Below are 18085 nucleotides of genomic sequence, written 5' to 3' on the forward strand. Positions count from 1 at the left end.
TTTTCCCCAGCTAGTGCCCCAGGTGTCTTCTGGGGTCCTCTGTTCTGCCGGTCTGGCACGGTTTTGTGGGCACGGTGTAATTATTCTGTTCTTACCCATCCCATTCAGTGTGTTGGCCAAGCTTCAAAATGACTGCATCTGTGGCCTTACCCATCCCTGCTGAAGAATCATACATCATACGTAATCCTTTTAGCTTCTCCTTAGGTGACAGGTTCCGCGTTCTCTTGATCTTTTTAGCTGCGTCTTTTTGGATCTCCTCCAGTTTCATCTTTCTCATAAGAAGTCTGTCCGTGCTGTACACGGTATTCCAGGTGCCGAGGACACATGGTTGGGTTTGTAGGATAAGTTCGTAGGAAGTGGTTTCTGTTTTGTTGCCAGTATCCACCCTGATACCCACATTTGCCTTACCTATTTTTTTCCACAGATTTGTTCGTTTATTTTAGAGAGTACACATGAGGGGAGGGGTAGAGGGAGAGAATCTTCAAGCAGATTCCATGCCCAGGGCAGAGTCTGATGCCGGAGCTTGATCCCAGGAGATTATGACCTTGATCGTGACCAAGAGTTGGGTGCTTACCTGACTTATCTGCCCTGGGGGCCCGGACATTTGCCTCATCCATTAATCTCTGTCTTCTCCGTTTTTGTTTTTATGTTTGTTGGTACACGTGCTGTTTTGATCCATTTTTGAATGAAAAAACCACACGAGAATTATAATCAGTATAGTAATACCTTAATGCACACATACCTAATAAATAAATGGCAGCCGTGTTTGTAAAAAGGAAAGCGGAGGGTGGAAGGGAAGACACCGTCGTCGGTTGTGGGTCAGCCGGGTGCCCGTGTGCCCGCTGCCTTCACTCTCCTGCTCGTGGTGGCCGGTGCTCCCTCAGCCTGGAAGGGAGCATGAACTCTCCTGCAATTTTTAAAACACTGTAAGTCATTAAAATTTATCTGCACGTGCCATCTTCTACCCTGTCAGTTCCAAGAGTAACTACTGTTAATTGGTGACTTCCTTCCTGGCCTTGAGAACACACCCCACAGGACGCACATGGTTTTGTTTGTTACACTAAGTGTGTGCAATATACATTGTTGCTGTTCTTTTGTCAATGTGTGGCCCACCTTAGCCTTTTATCAGCTACACACTTTTGCAAGTAGAGATGTGCCCTAATTTTTAAAAATCCTGATTTATTTAACCACTCTTGTACTGAAGGGTGTTTCGATTTTTTTTTTTTTTTTTTGCAAATTAACCCTATGTGTGGGTCTACTTCTGGCTTCTCTGCTCTCTTCCATTGATCTGTTTGTCTACCTTAACACCGATACTGTATGTACTATCTTGATTACTATAGCTTTATTATAAGTCTTGAGGTCATTTAGGGTAAATCCTCCCGCTTTGTTTACTGTTTTCCAAGTTGTAATTATTGTAGGTCCTCTGCATTTCCATATGAATTTTAGAATCAGCTTGTCATTTTCTACAAGAAAAAGAAAATCCTATTAAGATTTTGATTGGCATTTAGTTCTCCCTAAATCAATTTAGGGAGAACTGACCTCTAAAATTACATGGAGGCTTTCAACCCCTGAGCAGGGCCCGTCTCTGTTTATTTAGGTGGTTCTTTAAGAAATGTTTCATGGTTTTTAGTGTACGTGTCTTGCCCGTATTTTGTTAAATTTATTCCTGAGTAGTGTGTATTTTTGATGTTTCTGTGAATGGTATATATTAAAATTTCAATTTCCTATTATTTTTATATAGAAATAAAATTCATTTTTGTATATTGATCTTGTAGCTGGCAACCTTGTAAACTCATGTGTCAGTTCTTTTTTTTAATAGATTTATTTATTTATTTATTTATTTGAGAGAGAAGTGTGTGTGCTCTTGGGCACACAGTGAGCTGGGGGAGTAGGAGGGGGGGAGAGGGAGAGAGCAGACTGCCCTCTGAGCATGGAGCCCAAAGCAGAGGATGGGGTGGGGAGCTCAGTCTCATGACCCCAAGATCATGACCTGAGCTGAAATCAAGAGTCTGATACTCGGGACGCCTGGGTGGCTCAGTTGGTTAAGCAGCTGCCTTCGGCTCAGGTCATGATCCCAGCGTCCTGGGATCGAGTCCCACATCGGGCTCCTTGCTCCGCAGGGAGCCTGCTTCTCCCTCTGACTCTGCCTGTGCTCGCTCTCGCTCGCTCTCTCTCTGACAAATAAATAAAGAAAATCTTAAAAAAAAAAAAAAAGAGTGATACTCAATTGACTGAGCCACCCAGGTGCCCCACATATGTCATTTCTAATAGTTTTGTAGATTACATAGGATTTCCTATATATGTGATCATCGTCTTTGTGCAAAAGACATTTTTACTTCTTCCTTTCCAATCTGGATGCCTTTTATTTTTATTTCTTTCCGTACTGTACTGACTAGAGCTGCCAATAATAGAAGTGGTGACAATGGATATTTTTGCTTTGTTCCTGATCTTAAGGGATTGAGTATGGTGTTAGCTGTAGTTTTTGTAAATGCCCTTTGTCAAGGTGAAGAAGTTCCCTATATTACTGGCTTGCTTGGAGTCTAAGTCAAAAAGCATATAGGTTTTTAACCAAATGTTTTTTCTGTATCTATTGATAGGATCGTGGGTTTTTTTTTTTTTTTTTCTGTTTTAAACTTAATATGGTCAATGATATTGATTGATTTTCAAATATTAAACTGACCTTACATTCCTGGGATAAAGTCCACCTGGTCGTGATCATATATTATTGGATTTGATTTTCTAAAATGTTGTTAAGTATCTATATTCTTTTTTTTTTTTTTTAAGATTTTATTCATTTATTTGACAGAGAGAGATTACAAGTAGGCAGAGAGGCAGGCAGAGAGAGGAAGGGAAGCAGGCCCCCTGCTGAGCAGAGAGCCCGATGTGGGACTCGATCCCAGGACCCCGAGATCATGACCTGAGCTGAAGGCAGCGGCTTAAACCACTGAGCCACCCAGGCGCCCCGAGTATCTATATTCTAAAATAACATTTTGAAGGGGATGAGGTAGATAGAGTTTGGGTATTTTTTTTTTTATTATTGATTTCCAATTTTATTTATTCATTTTTTTGTTACAAGTCAAGACCTCTTTTCTGGTTCAGTAAGTGGTTCTATTTGTGTAAATGTTCTAGGTGTTTTCAATAAGAATGTAGTCTCTCATTTTTCAATATAGGGTTCTATAAATATTCTATCAAGCATCTAGATGTGTTTATGTCTTCCTGTGTCCCTAGGCACTTTTGTCTGGTCTCACTCTGAATAACAGTTTAATTGAGTACAGAATTGTCTCTTGAATTTGAGCAGCCTTGGCCAATATTATGTACCATTATCTTCTGACTTACGGTTTTCCTTAATAAGACATATTTTCTTGGTCTCATTTGTTGTTCCTTAGTGGGTAGTAAATCTTTCCCCCTTCTGGTTATTTTTATAATTTTATTTTTATCTTTGGTGTTCTATATTTTCACTGCAGTGTATCAGGTGTGTATTTATTTCTATTTCCCAAGTTCAGGATTTGGGTGCTTGCTTTCTTTCTTTGAGGAGTCCTGTCTCTTCATCCCCCTTTCCTCCACTAATTTAATGATTTTACCAATTCTTACAAGTTCTGTTATGTTTTTTCAATATGTCTTTTTTTTTTTTTTGAGTTCTGTTCTTTCATTATGGCTTCTACTCTTTTTATCTCTACAGTAATTTTAGTTGTAGTTAATTTTAGTTTTCTTTTGATGATTCTACCATGCCAAGTGTCCTTGTGTGCTAATGCTTGTCTTCGCTGGCTCTGATTCCCCTTCACCATGAACTATCTCCCCCATGGGGTTTATTAATTAAGTATTGGGACTTTTGGACTCCATCTTCTTCTTTTTTTTTTTTAAGAGTTTATTTATTTAACAGACAGAGATCACAAGTAGGCAGAGAGGTAGGCAGAGAGAGAGGGGGAAGCAGGCTCTCCACCGAGCAGAGAGCCTGACGCAGGGCTCGATCCCAGGACCCTGAGCTCATGACCCAAGCCGAAGGCAGAGGCTTTAACCCACTGAGCCACCCAGGCACCCCTGGACTCCATCTCCTATAGAGTATTTTCTGTCTTTTATTCCTAGGTTGTTGAGTGGCTTTACGATAGCTTATGCCGAGGATTTTTCAGTGGGTTTAGGACTAAATTTTTACATTAATTTTCTGATTTGGGATTTCCTTACCACAATTTGGACTCTATGTCTACATGTGTCTTGGGGTTTTAATTTTTAATGAAATTTGATTTTGCCTGCCTAGGCCTGGATTGGGTCCTTGCTCCACTATGTTTTTCTACTCAGGGAGCAAGAAGCCTTAAGGGCCCAGCTATATGCAAGGGTCTCATTCCTGGTTTCCAGATTCCTGAAAGCCTAAGGTCATCTTTTGTGTCTATCAGTTGGCATTAAAACCCAGGTTTGAAAGGTCTCTGTCTAGGTCAGACACCAGACTATTGACCTGTTACTTCTCATACTAACCAGGCTTCATGTGTTCTTTCTTTTTCTGGCCTCTGAGAATTTGGCCCCAGGTGAGGAGAGGTCAGATGTTTCCTTCAGTTTGGTTTCAAGCACATTGCCTGAGATTTTGTATGTGTGTCTTGAGAAGAAATTTCTAGAATTTGATTTTAGATGTGATTTGATTTTAGATTTCTAGATTTTGAATCAACGTGTTTAAAGATATGCCGAATTTAAATATCATTAGTTAATGCCAAATTACTTTCCATTACAGTTTAACAATCCCTCCAATAATAGCACATGTGGTTCATTTAAAAATATTATCAATTATAACATTGTCAACCCCCCAGAAATGATCAGTAAAAAAAAATTGTCACTCCAAGGGCAGGAAATTATACCTGATCGTTTGAATTTGCATTTCTCAAATTGTTCATTGAGTGGAACTGGCCCTCTGTTGGCCGTTTGCTTCTTTATACCCTTTGCCAGTTTTGTCTGCTGGGTCGCTTATCTTTTTATTTTAGAGAAGGTGAAACTGATTTTTCTGTGTATGAATCTTCTACTACTGTTTCTGTTATTTTCTTCCATTCTCCTGTTTTTTAATGTCTTTACTCTTTCTTTTATCACACTGAGATTATACATTTTTTTGTAATTTTTTTTTTCTGGTAAAACATACATAACATAAAATGTCCTGTTTTAACCATTTTTAGGTAGACAGTTGAGTGGCACGAAGCACATTCACAGTGTTGTGTAAGCATTACCATCACCCAGTTCCAGAGCTTTTTCAGCTTCTAAATTGAAAGTCTGTGCCCACTCTCCCCACCTGCCAGCTCTGGGCAACCTCTGATCTACTTTCTGTCTCTGCTTATTAACCTGTTTTAGACTGCATCAGTGGACCCACAGTATTGGTCCTTTTGTGTCTGGCTTATTTTACTTAGCATCACATCTGCGGGCTTTATCCGTGTGGTAGTCTGTGTCAGTATCTCCTTCCTCTTCAAGGTGGAATAAAATTCTAGGGTATGTCTGTGCTACATTTTGTTCATTCGTTTGTCTGTTGGTGGGCATTTGGGCTGCTTGCACCCTTCTGCTATTGTGAATAATGCTGCTGTGAACATGGTGTACAAAAATCTGCTTGAATCCCCACTTTCAGTGTTTTTGGGCGAAATTACTGGGTCATATGGGAGTTCTGGTTTTAATTTTTAGGGAACCACCACACTGTTTCTCATGGTGGCTGCACCCCTTTCCATCCCCACCAACAGTGTGCAAGGGTCCGGTGTCCCCACATCCTCGCCCACACCTGTTCGTCCCTGCTTGTTTGGCAGCAGCTGTGCTGCTGGGCCTGAAGTGGCAGCTCACGTTCCCTGATGGTCACAGGTGTCGTGCACCTTCTCGTGTGCTTCTCTGTCATTTGTTAGCTTTTTATCTTTCATTCCTGATATTTTCCCTGCTTATTTCTGCATGTTTTCTCTTGTATTAGAATCACGATTGAGGGAGTGCTGTGAAGTGTGTAAACCTGGCGATTCATAGACCTGTACCCCTGGGGATAAAAATATATTATATGTTCATAAAAAAAAAAAAAAAAGAATCGCGATTGAGCTTGTGGTTTTATAAGGAGCCTGTTTGGGATTCTACTGGGATTGTATTGAAATTATACATTAATTTGAGGATTATCAGCATGTTTATAGGCGTGAATCTTTTTTTTTTTTTTTTTTAAATGTAGTTGCTACACCCAGTGTGGGGCTTGAACTCACAACCCCAAGATCAAGAATCATGTGCCCTGCCAACTGAGCCAGCCAGGCGCCCCCAGACTCGAAGTCTTTCTATTCAGTAGCAGGGACTGTCTCTCCAAGTGCTTTTTCTTTTTTTCCTTTTTCCTGATTTTTTGGTAAAGCTTTATAAAGATTTTGCACACTTTGAATTTAGTCCTGGGTATTGTGTCTTTTTATATTGCTATTGTGAATGTGGGGTTTGTTCTTTGTTTTTCTAATAGCTGTCCCAATGGATTGTTGACAACAGTGAACATAATGAATGGCTCATTTTGGGCTTGTCTATGTCAAAACACAGATTCTTGAAATGCACCTTTTGTGTTGTTTTTCTTCTTTTTATTTTTTTTTAGAGGGAGAGAGAGAGAAAAAGAGAGAACCTGGGGGGCGGGCAGAGGGAGAGAGAGAATCTCAAGCAGGCTCCATGACCCTGTGATCGAGTCTTGAGCCCATCTCAAGAGTCGGACGTTCAACCGACTGTACCACCCAGGTGTCCCTACGTTATCTTCTTCTATCGTTGATCCCCACTGACTTGGATTGTCACCTCTTGTGAGTTCAGAGTCTTCTGCAAAACCAGAGCTTTCGGAATGGCTCTTTCTTCCTTATGCCGTTTATAAAAATAGTAAACAAGGTTGACCCTTGAATTTATATCCAGGATCCCATGGCGTCTGTACTTACCATCTAAAACCAAGTTTATACCTACTCCAATCCAGCATGAATTCCCAGGAACCCCGATGATTATATATCTTCTTCTAGAGAAGTCCTTAGGCATCCCAGTCCTTTGTTCCTAGCTAAGTTAAGTCCTGTCTTAGCCACACGGTACCCTTCCGTTCTGTGTTACTCCTCCCTGTGTCCTCTTGTCCTCCTCTTTCTCCGTCTGCTCCTCTCACACCATTCTTCCTTCTTCTCCATCTCCCGGCCACTTTTCTTCTCTTTCTTTTTTCCCCTAATTAGCTTTGGGCCTGAGCAGAGACTAATTTCTGATCTCTGTTGTCCACAGCCAGGACATCACAGGTGATATTTACTATTTCAACTTTGCCAATGGGCAGTCCACGTGGGACCATCCGTGTGACGAGCACTATCGGAACTTGGTAATCCAAGAGCGGGGGAAGCTGTCAGCTCCTGGAGCCATTAAGAAGAAAGACAAGAAAAAGAAAAAGGAAAAGAAAGATAAGAAGGACAAAGAGAACCCCAAAAGTCTGCTGGTGAGTCCGTGGCTGCCAGTTCCCAGAGAGGCCAGGGCTGAGACCTAAGGGAATGTTGGGAGCCTCTAGGCCTTTCCAGCTGGGAAGTTAAGAACAGCACCAATAATACAGCAATTTCTTCATAGTATATCACCTCTGATCTGCCTGTCTCTTGGAAAATTTTCCTTTTAGCTTTTGGAAGTTCTTACTGCCTCTGAACAATTCCTTTTATCCCCCTTGGGAAGCACATGCTGTGTGGCGGGATTAGGGAGCAAGAGCACTCTGCCGAGCTCTGCGGTGGTCAGGGAAGTGGTGTCGTTTGTCCCTGTTCAGAGTCAGGGACGGGGGACAGTTGATGGAGAACCCAGACGAGTGGAGTGTCCTTCCTGCCCCGTCAGAGCCAGGTCTTCCCAGGGTGGTGCAAATTCCTAGATGTCAGATGTAGCCCTAATTCAATTGTCAGGACGCCAGTGCCTTCCAAATCCAGCGAGGAAAGCTCTGGGCTTTATCCGTTCCTGTGGATTGTCTTTGTTGCCCGCGTTGGCTGTTAGCGAAGCATAATTGACATTTGATGGCAGTGTGATCATCTTGGTCTCGGGTAGCTTTGTTTTTTTAACTCGGAGTTGAAAGCGCTCTTTGCCCTTATTTTGTTTCATTTGTTCCTCCAGTGTGTCTGAACTCTAGAGACAGAGTTATGGCCCTGAATTTATAGGTAAAGAAGCTAAGACTTGGAGCCATCCCGATGTAAGGCCCAGGCTTGCCCAGAGTGCTCTGGTGGTCCAGGAAGTCCTTCACCCAGGTGTGGGGCAGGTGTGGCGCAGGTGGGGCACAGTGAGGAGAGGGAGGCCCCATAGGAACCCAGGCCAGCCGGAGTGGAGGCGGGGGAACACTGACACTATCTTTTCAACCCTCTCATTTGTCCAGCGTTCTGTTTGTAGTCTGTTTCCCACAGTGCTTAGTGCTTGCTTCTCAGTGAAGGTTTCCTCCAGCTAACTAACTAACTTCCTTCCTTCCCCAAGGCATCAGTTCTGCCCCTGGATGGTGGCTGGTGAATTTGTCTCTTTCAACATTTCCAACCTCTAAACATCCTTTTCCCCATGTACTGCTACTCATGATCCCAAGAAATAAGATAGCAAGCCCATCCCTCCAGATGGAGAAAAGAGGCTGGGTAACGTCCACATCAGTTGAATTTTCTGATGTTACATGTTTGAAAGGCCTAAGATGGATAATGGGCTTTTCATTAGCCCAGGACTACTTCAGTGTCTGGGCAGGCTCTGGCATGGCTAAAGGTGAGAGAGGGAATGAGGCGAGCGTTCTGGGGCAGAGGGTTGGGTGACAGAGTTCTGGGTATGTGAGTGAGTGCTTGGAGCTCCCTGTTAAAAAGGATTCCTTTGTGGTGTCAGGAGCTGAGGACGATTGGATAGCCCTGGGCTGCCAGTCTGGATCTCAGGGCTCAGGACAGTGCCTCAGACCTGGGTTTGTGCAGAGGGCAGGCCTGAGCCAGGTGGGTGACCTGGGCTCAGGTGGCTTGGGCTCTCTGGCGGTGTGCGTGCATGGGCCGGCTGGAGCTTAGTGTGAATGTTTGCAGGATGAGGTCTGTCTTTTAGGGTCTCTTTGAGACCGAAGAGTCTCTGGTGTGGACCTCTCTTGAGCAGTACCAGTTTGCATCTCTGCTGGAAGACCTAGATGGAATTCCCAGGGCTCAGCTTGCTGGCCACGTTTCCCTTCTCTCCCTTCTTAGACAATTTCTGGTGGTCTTTGGTAAGGCGGGTGGATTTCATGAAATTCACCAGTCCCAGAACTGAGAGCCTGATGACACCTTAGGGATAATCTGGTTGGTAACTCAGACCTTTGTGAATAGTGAAATGCTGTCTTCCAGTCAATTCCTCCATGGAGGTCCAGCATATCAAGAAAAAGTGAACCTTGGGGTGTAGGTCTTGGTGACGCCCCCTCCCCATTACATGTACACTAGAATGATCTACCAGCAGGTTCTGTGAAGCAGGGGGGTAAGCCCTTGATCTAGTCCAGCTTCCTCTATAGATGAGGAAACTAGGGCCCAGAAAACAATGGAGGTGAAAGGAGTTTTTAGCTTTTTCTTATGTTTTCTTTTTTTTCCCTCTTAGTTTGTGTTTTCCTTTAAATGGCGGGTGGGTTTCTTCTAAGGGCTTGCCCAGGACTGAGGTAGCAAGTATAAAACAGAAGTGCTTTGTCTTCATTCTCTCTGCATGTTTATATACCCATCTAGGAAACACAGCCTGAGCAGGGACTTCTGCCTTCTTCCTCCTTTCTCCGTGGCCCATCCCCTCTCTCGGCACCTGGGCTTGCTGATCTGGACCCAGACCAGGAGATGCAGGCTAGAAGTGAGGGCTGCTTTAAGAAAGGGAAGAGCCCCAGCATGCTGGGTGACATGCCCTGGCCTCTCCTGGGCACCCTGCCTGGCAAGCTACAGCCACTCTCCAAAGGCCAAGCTTCTCGCACCCACCAGATCTTTGCCGATGTGGAGGAAATCTTAGGCAGGGCCCCAGCCCAGTGCAGGACAGAATTAGGTGACCAGCAGGGCCTGGGGAAACCCCAGAAGCTGACAGACAAAATCTACCTGGGGTTTTCCGACCCTGAAATAGAAGAGCTGGAACTGAGGACCAGACAGCAGAAGCCCAGTGCCCTGGGCACTGAGAATACCAGGCCCCTCCAGAATGGGCAGGATGTGCTGGAAGGCAGGAGCCAGGCCTCTGTGTACTCAGGGCTTTCTGAAACCGTCACCGGCCTACAGCTGAGAGGGGAGCAGCATGGCCACCTCATGATGGCCAAATGGGGCTCCACTGGCCCCGGGGGAGACAAGAGCCAGAGTCCCATTCCTTCACCGTCCCTGGAGGAGGACCGCTCCCAGTCCCTGTGCTCCTCTGACCACATGCCGCCTACCAGGAAGAGCCAAGCGCTCTTGCTAGATAGCGCCTTGGCCGATGGCCTGAGCTGGCAGGGCATTTCTGGGGAAGGTGGTAGTGTGGGCAGGGGGAGGAGGAGGAAAGAGCCCCCAGAACTGTGGATGGGGCAGGTCTCCAAGCTTGTCAACCAGGATACCTCGGGGAGCTGCGAGGAGACAGGACCCGATGCCCCTGAGGCTCTAGGGGCATCAGCCAAAGATCCGCCGCAGGAGCTCTTCCTGCTGCCGCCCGCCCCGCTGGCTTTAGAGCTGGCCCAGAATGTCCCTGCCGGGAGTGCCCCTGGACGCTCCCCTGACCGTGAGGAGAGACAACCCCCGGGGTCCCTAGAGCCCCCAGAAGAAGACAGGAAGCCTAGTGAGTCTGAGCCTGACGTGGAGAGCAGCAGCCTGGCTTCTCACCTGGGCTCACAGATCCTGGGTGAGGTGAGCAACTTCCCTTGGGACCTGCAGAGCTTGCAGGGCTCTGAGCAGGGCGGGGGCCAGCCGGCTCCCAGGGCCGGAGGGCAGCGCTGCAGCCCCTTCCTGGGACTGCAGTTGGCCCACTTGCAGAGCTCTGCTGACGAGCAGTCAGAGAGCGAAGACTACTCTGAGGACCAGAGATTCTACCGGCACATCCTGCAGATGGTCAAGATCTCCAGGCGGCTGGAGGGCCTGGAGCTGCCCGAGAGCACGCCGGAGACGCCATGTAAGGCTCTTGCCGGCATGGTCTGTGGCCTGGTGGCCGAGTCTCCCAGAATGTCTAGTGAGGGTGAGCACGAGGCCAGCAGAGCTGTGGAGAGGGACCCGAGGCTCCTGGCTTGGGGGCCGGAGATGCTGGAGCACCCTCAGGAGGCGGCTCTTGCCCCTGCTGGGCAGGCGGTCCCTCAGCAAGCCTGTGTCCAGCCCAACAGCAGCCCCCTCAGCCAGGGGCCGGACGAGCTGAGGTGCAGCAGAGCGCTCGCTGCAGAGCGGGGCAAGGTGAGGCTTCTCAGCCAGGTAGGCCTCTTAGTGAGTGGGGCCTATGGGCCTCCGTGAACCTGGGCGGGAGGGGCCAGGTTCAGCTGATGTTCTCACTCAGCTGTCAGGCCTGCTTTCCTGTTGTGTGCTCTCCCCTGGTAACTGCTGATCTCTTAGCTACCCGGCCCAGCCCTCTTATGGGCTGACAGGTCTTCTGTTTCTTATACCTGTGACCTCCGAAACAGCGGCAGAGGGCAGCTAGCCTTCCCTTCCTTGGAGCTTAGGTCCCGGGTGGGTCACGGGCTTGGCAGATGGTCAGTTCTGAAGGTGAGCGAGGTGGTGCCGATCCTGGCATGCAGGCGGGATCTAGGTGCCTTCCCAGGACTTGGGAGGCCTTTCCCATCAGCCGATTGTGGACAGAGGCTTCCCCAAGTGACACCCTCCTCCCAAGCTCTGAATTTAGTCCCTTCTTGGAGTTCCCTGGAACTGGAAAGTTAATACAGTCGTGGGGTGCGGGGTGGGGGGAGCTGAAGCCCAGAATCTCTCTGCTGTCCGGTGAGCTGCTTCTGCTCCTGCATCCCAGGGGTCCCAGGAACCCGGGACTAACTGGCGTCAGGCATTGCAGACCTTGTTTGTACCTTTACTTACCCCCTGTGGAGATTTGACATAGGATTCTGCCTTCTCTGTCATTCTGACCCTTTGTCCCTTTAAAGAGTCTCACTGTATTCTTCATTCAGAAGAAGTCAGGTCAGATCAGAGACTGGGGGGGTCAGGCGGAATTTCCCAGGCTGTTCTTTTGTTGTCGCCTGGCTGCGGCCGTGTTCCCTCTGGTTTCTAATTGCTCGAGTGTCCTGGTTCCCTGATGGCTTTAATAACTACTGTAGCATGATAAATCTCGGATAAGTTGCAGATGATCCTGAAAGTTTTAATTAGTCCGATGGCAGCAGGTTTATCTCTTCTGAAGGGTAAGGCCATGCACAGCCCATAGTCAAAGTTAATGGCCAGCTCTAGAAGATGATCAGCTAGGAGCCAAGGGTGTGTCATTTCCCTGCCGACTGCTGATTTGGTAAAGGCCTGGGAGACAGAGCCCTCAGCATGCCTGTCTCCCTCCCTCAGTCACCCGGCACGTCTGCAAATTAGCCGCCAGAGGAGTCTATACGTTTCCGTAAATGTAGTGTGGGAGAAATTCTGGTTGTTTATCGGCTGGGGCTGGTTGGGAGGGCTGAAGTCAGGAGGAGCAGACCAGTATGCTCCCAGTTTACCTTAGAGAAGCTCCTTTTTGGCCACAACCAAGACGTGGTGTGACGTACTGGCTGGGAGATAGGCCTGGGTCCAGTCCCGTGCCTGTGCCCCCCCGGCTGGCCCGTGACTGCGAGCTGGGGGTCTTTATCTCCACCATCTCCCTTTGTAGGGACTCTGGTCTCGGGTTGTCATGAGAGCAGGAGAGATGGCACGTGAGGGCTGAGCCCAGCCCCTGGGTTTTGTGGGCGTCTGATTGTACCTGCTCCTTTCTTCCTGCTGGAAGTACTCTGCAGCAGGCCAGATGGTTGGGCAGTGACTCGGGTGTTTAAAGTCTTGGGAGTGGTTCTCATTTCACTTTCAGATGAGCGTCGGCTGCTCTTCCCACACAGGAAGGGGCCCTGGTCAGAACCCGCCCGATAGTCTGGGCCCTTCAGCCCGGGCTGGCGGGCTGCCTGTGTGTCTTCAGCCTGACCTTCTCTGGGTTCCCCTTTCTTCAGTCCCCTTGGGATAGACAGAAGGGGTTTTGTGTTGTTTTATACACTTTAAGTTTGAGCAATGAATTTTAAAGAGCCTTTTGTGAATTATCCCCACAATGCTCTCCTTGCCCCTGCTGCTCTGCCTGATCTATGGGAATGTGTGTCCTTCTCACGGCCATTCCACGGTGGCGTAGCCCTGGACCACTCCCATGTGCTCCCCACCTTCATGGTCTCTCTTCAGCTTCCCAAAAAACCTTCTTAAGTCGCAAGACACCTATCATCTCTGTCTTGTCGATGAGTAAACTGAGAATCCGGGAGTCTGTGAATGAGCTGAGGTCTTGCAAATTCTGACTCCCAGCCTGGTTTCTTTTCCCATCCTCCCTAGCCAGAAGCCTCCTTCTGGCCAACGTGAGAACAGGGAAACCGGTCAGTCCTTTGAGCAAGGCTTCATTCAGCCACCTTCCTTGTCTGTGGAAGAGGGGAAAGAGAGTTCTTCTTTTGTCATTCATGTATTTTTTTTTTTTTAAAGATTTTATTTATTTCTTTGACAGAGATCACAAGTAGGCAGGGTCAGGCAGAGAGAGAGGAGGAAGCAGGCTCCCTGTTGAGGTGAGAGCCCGATGTGGGACTTGATCCAAGGATTCTGGGATCATGACCTGAGCTGAAGGCAGAGGCTTTAACCCACTGAGCCACCCAGGCGCCCAATTTTTTAAAAAAAATTTTTACTTATTTATTTGAGAGAGCAAAGAGGGAGAGAGAGAGCATGAGCAGGGGAGAGAGGCTGATGGAGAGGGAGAAACAGATTCCCCACTGAGCTGGAACCCCAATGTGGGGTTCGATCCCAGGACCCCAGGATCATGACCTGACCCGAAGGCAGACGCTTAACCTACTGAGCCACCCAGGTGCCCCCATGTGTTCGTTTCATAGTTGATATGTATTTTAATGAAAGGAATACACGCCCATATCGAACAAAGTCGAATAGTATCAGAAAGCATGTAACGAAATACAGTTCTCTGGTGTGCGTACCCCTCCCCAGAGGCAACGGCTTTCTGCTGCTGTGTACTTCCACATTTGTAAATAATATGCTTAGACTGCTTTTTCTTGGTTCATCAGTTTTAAACTTCCATCTATTGAGACTTCTCATTCTGGTAGATGAGGCTTTTGTCTCTGCCCTCCCCCCGCCCCCCCACTTCCTATGTGGCTTCTGAAAGGGGAGCAGAACCCGCTGCGGCATCTGCCAGATGTGAGGGAACCGTGCGCTGTGTGCCGGCAGCGGAGTTAGGAGAATCAGCAAGCCAGCCTGTGATTTCTCACACAGTTGGCACAATGGCAATTTCTGGATGTTGTGTTTCATTAGCAGCCTCCGAGCGGAGGTGGTTTAAATTTGAGCGGGGAGGATTTAGATGTTTTATTTTTATATCTGTCTCTGGCACTCTGAGAGCCATGTGGTTTCTTGGGTTTGTAACAAGATGTTTTGTGTTGCCCAGGCCCTGGGCTCCTCATTAGCCCCAGTCCACGTCCCTCCCGGGGGCCTGGCTCCCTTGAGAGGTCTTGTGGATGCCCCCACCTCCGCTCTTCGTGGATCGCAAAACGTGAGCTTGGGGAGCTCGGCGGAGTCTGGTCAGCTCGGAGAACTCACACTGGTAAATGGTTTTTCTCGCGTTCAATCTGTCTAGTGGCCCTGGGGTCTCTGTGTGCCTCGCTAGGAACGGTGGCCCCTAGATAAGAAAGAAGGCGTAGGCCGAGTCTTCAGAGTTCATGGGCAAACTGGGAAGCTGGGAAAGTAAATCACGCTTGTGTGATGCTAGATGTGTAGTCTGAGCTCCAGATGGTAGACCCGTGGCAGGGAAGGGGGTGGTGGGGGTGGTGGGAGGGGGCTGCAGCGCTGAATTCCCAGTCCTTACAGCAGGGGCATTGGGAGTCAGGAAGGGATCCGTGTGACCTGGGGTCATTTCCTGGGCATGGCAGACTTGTGGTATGAGACCTCCAAAGAGAGTAGGGAGAACATTCTGCAGGTCCTTAACGTGCCCCTTGACTTTCCTTCTCTACTTTGGAGCCTTCACAGGGTCTCAAGACTTCTGCTTATACGAAGGGTCTCTTGGGCTCCATCCATGAGGACAAGAATGCTCTCAGCCTCTTGGCTTTAGGGGAGGAGACCAACGCAGAGGATGAGGTGGAGAGCGACAACCAGGTAACGATGAACCCTCCTCCTGCCTTGGAAACCCTGCGTGCTATCGAACAAGGAGTTTATTTTATTGTGGGCAGCTACGTACTACGCGCAAGTTACTATTATAACCACTTGGAAGCGTGCAGTTCAGTGGCATTAATTACCTTTACAGTGTTAGACGGTCATTACCACTGTCTGTCTCCAAAACTTGATTGCAATCCCAAACAGAAACTGTGTGCCCGTTAAGTAAATAGTAACTTCCCCAACCCCTTCTCCCCTTTTGTCTCTTCTGTTCTGTTTTCTATCTTTGAATTTGCCTGTTCTGGATATTTCATATAAGTGGACTCCTACAATGTTGGCCATTTTATGTCTGCCTTCTTTTATGTAGCCTGTTTTCAGGGGTCGTCGTGAGTAGCATGTGTGGCTGACTAGACCTCATTTTGTCCAGCCATCCATCTGTTGACGGACACTTGGACTGTTTCCACCTTTTGGCCAACTCTATACTCCTTTAAAAATAAGTAAGATGATTTTCCAGCCCACAGCTTCATTTCTTGCCCAATCTATATACTTTGTGGGCCTGACCCAGATAGCGTAACCAACAAGGTGCTTCTTGGCCCCCTCACCCCCGGCTGACCCGTTTCCTTGACTTACCACCTGTAATCGTGTTTGTTTTCAGAGTGTTCGCAGTTCAAGTGAGCTTTTGAAGAACCTGCACCTGGACATTGGGGCGCTGGGGGGTGACTTTGAGTATGAGGTAAGAGTCTGAGGCCTGGCAGGCAAATGATTCAGCCTGGTCTGTCCCTCCTTCCTTCCTAAGCTTTTCTGCTTGGAGATTGCGGATTTGGAAAGAGAAATGTTTTGTCCCAGTGCTGTCTAGATGGGCTTTCTGGGGTTTGGGGAAGCACAAAGAAGAATAGGACTCCATCCTTCCTCTCGTTTGCCTGGTAACCACCAGTGGTTGAATGTTGTCAGGTAGGGCCACTTTGCTGGGGGCTCTCAGTTGTGCAAGCCTAAGTTAGGTGGGATTACTGCCCCCCTGAGGTTTTGCGGCCTCACAGAAAGAGGGGCTTCTATTCCCAGAAGACAGGGTAGAAGGCAGTGAGACGGGGCATCATGGGAAGGAGAATCTGGGGTCTCCAAGCTGCATGGATCCACCAGGCAGGGCTCTGTTGAGAAATTGCCATGTAAGGTGAACCAGGAAGGATGGTGGGCAGGACTGGGCGGGCAGGGGTGAGTGGGGAGAGAGAAGCCCACATGCAGGGCCTTGCACAGACAGGGGCAGAGGGTACAGGGTTAGATTGGGGAGGGTGAGGCTGTCCTCTTTGGCTGGAGCACAGACAGAGCGCCTGTGGGAGACGAGTGGGAGATGGTTTGTGGAGGTATCTTGGGCTGCGTCACGGAGGCCCTGAGTGCCAGCAAAGGAGTTTGTTTTGGGGTATGCAGGCACCGGGGCCAGGGGTGGCTTTGAACAGAGGTGTGACAGCCAGAGTCTTAGCAGTTGTCGAACGTTGGCCGCTGCGCTAGGCCCCGTGAAGATACAGAGGTTGGAAAATGGGTTGGGCTGGCCTCATGGAGTTTGCAGCTGGAGAGAGAGAAAGGACAGCAGGTCTTTGGTGTTTAGTGAGTGCTCGCTGTGGAGTAAATGCCTGTCTAGGCAGCCGTAAAGCAGGGCGGCTTGGGCGAAGAGCTCCGGCTGGCACAGGTGCCCGGCCTAGAGGAGCTCTGAGTGGGCAGGATATGACTTGCCTGGAAATTAGGAAAAGCTTGGAAGAGATGACATTTGACCTTGCTCTTAAAGAGTAGGTAAATTCCAGACGTGGGGGTGTAAGGGTTATTTTAGGCACACAAACAGCTTGAGCAAAGGCGAGGGGCCTGGGAAGTGTGGACTGCAGTGGGGAATAGCTTCCAGAGTCTTCCCACGGTACTCCTGTCACTTCTAATCTCCGTCCCCCGGCCTGTCCACCCATTGCCACTGGAATGTTCTTGAAAACAAACCAAACCCGACTCATCATGGTGTTGTAATAATCTACAAACCCCCAGTGTGGTTTTCTGCTTGAAAAGGAACATTCCCTATCGTATGCCCTTTCTCTAATGTCCGATTTACTAGTTCTTAGCAGTTAGGATTTCTCTCAGTATTCCTGTGGTGTTCATACACCCCGTAGTAAATCATGATGTCAGGAACTCAGATTTCCCCATACTTTTAAATATTGATTGCAAGCTGAATTAAATTTTTTGTAAGTCTAATATATAAAATTCTTATACACACTTGCAGTACTTTCAAATGAAACTAGGCACTCGCCTTTAATTAGAATGATCCCAAAGCTGGCCAGGAAAACAATAGTGCCTATAATGTGGTTTTAAGTTTGTTTCCTTATTATCTCTTAACTGTGTTCTTATTATCTCTTACCGTGCTCTTACTCTTTCTGACTTCTTGGTTTTCAGCTCACGTCAACAGCCAGGGTTCCCTTCTCAGCAGGCGGGGGTCACGGGTGCTGGCGCACAGGACTGGGGTTGTAGCTGGGCCTTCTTGGATGGTCTAGCTCTAGCCCCTGGGCAGTCTCCATGTTATTGTTCTGCTTCTTCCCGGAAGCATGTCCCCATCTTGACCCCAGAAATTGTCCACGTTTTGGGCGGTGCCCAATCAGATACCTTTTGCTTGTGACTTTAACACTGTGTGAAATGTGACGCTGTGTTCCCCAGTGTCCCATCTTTATCATCAACCTGGTTTGTGTCCACTTTGAAACTTCCTTGTGTGTGGGGCCTGGTCTCTTTGCATTATATGGAAAGCCTTCTGTGTGTTTGGTTCCCTGAAACGACAACTTTGTTTCTTCCCATCAACCATTAAGACCTTATTCTGCCAGTGTAATCAGCAGCTCAGGTTTGTAGCTGAGAAAGATGACCATGAGCGGGAATGGGGCATCAAGAGGGCTTAAGTG

General features: G+C 47.9%; 1 protein-coding gene across 33 annotated transcripts in view; it reads left to right on the top strand.

Moving 5' to 3' along the window:
• CEP164 (centrosomal protein 164) overlaps positions 1-18085 on the top strand; it is a 57050-nt gene that overhangs the window by 10836 nt on the left and 28129 nt on the right. For 16 of the 33 annotated variants that reach the window (XM_082683416.1, XM_082683418.1, XM_082683420.1 and 13 more), the window contains 4 exons: positions 7204-7408; positions 14470-14625; positions 15039-15173; positions 15826-15903. In XM_082683416.1, the coding sequence (XP_082539542.1) occupies positions 7204-7408; positions 14470-14625; positions 15039-15173; positions 15826-15903 (574 nt within the window). Of the gene's footprint in view, positions 1-7203; positions 7409-8094; positions 8187-8790; positions 8892-9632; positions 11286-14469; positions 14626-15038; positions 15174-15825; positions 15904-18085 lie in introns of those variants that run through there. The other 17 variants (XM_082683421.1, XM_082683432.1, XM_082683437.1 and 14 more) reach the window with 3 other exon arrangements.

Source organism: Mustela nivalis (assembly GCF_964662115.1).
Source record: "Mustela nivalis genome assembly, chromosome: 9".
In the NCBI taxonomy this organism is placed as follows: Eukaryota; Metazoa; Chordata; class Mammalia; order Carnivora; family Mustelidae; genus Mustela; species Mustela nivalis.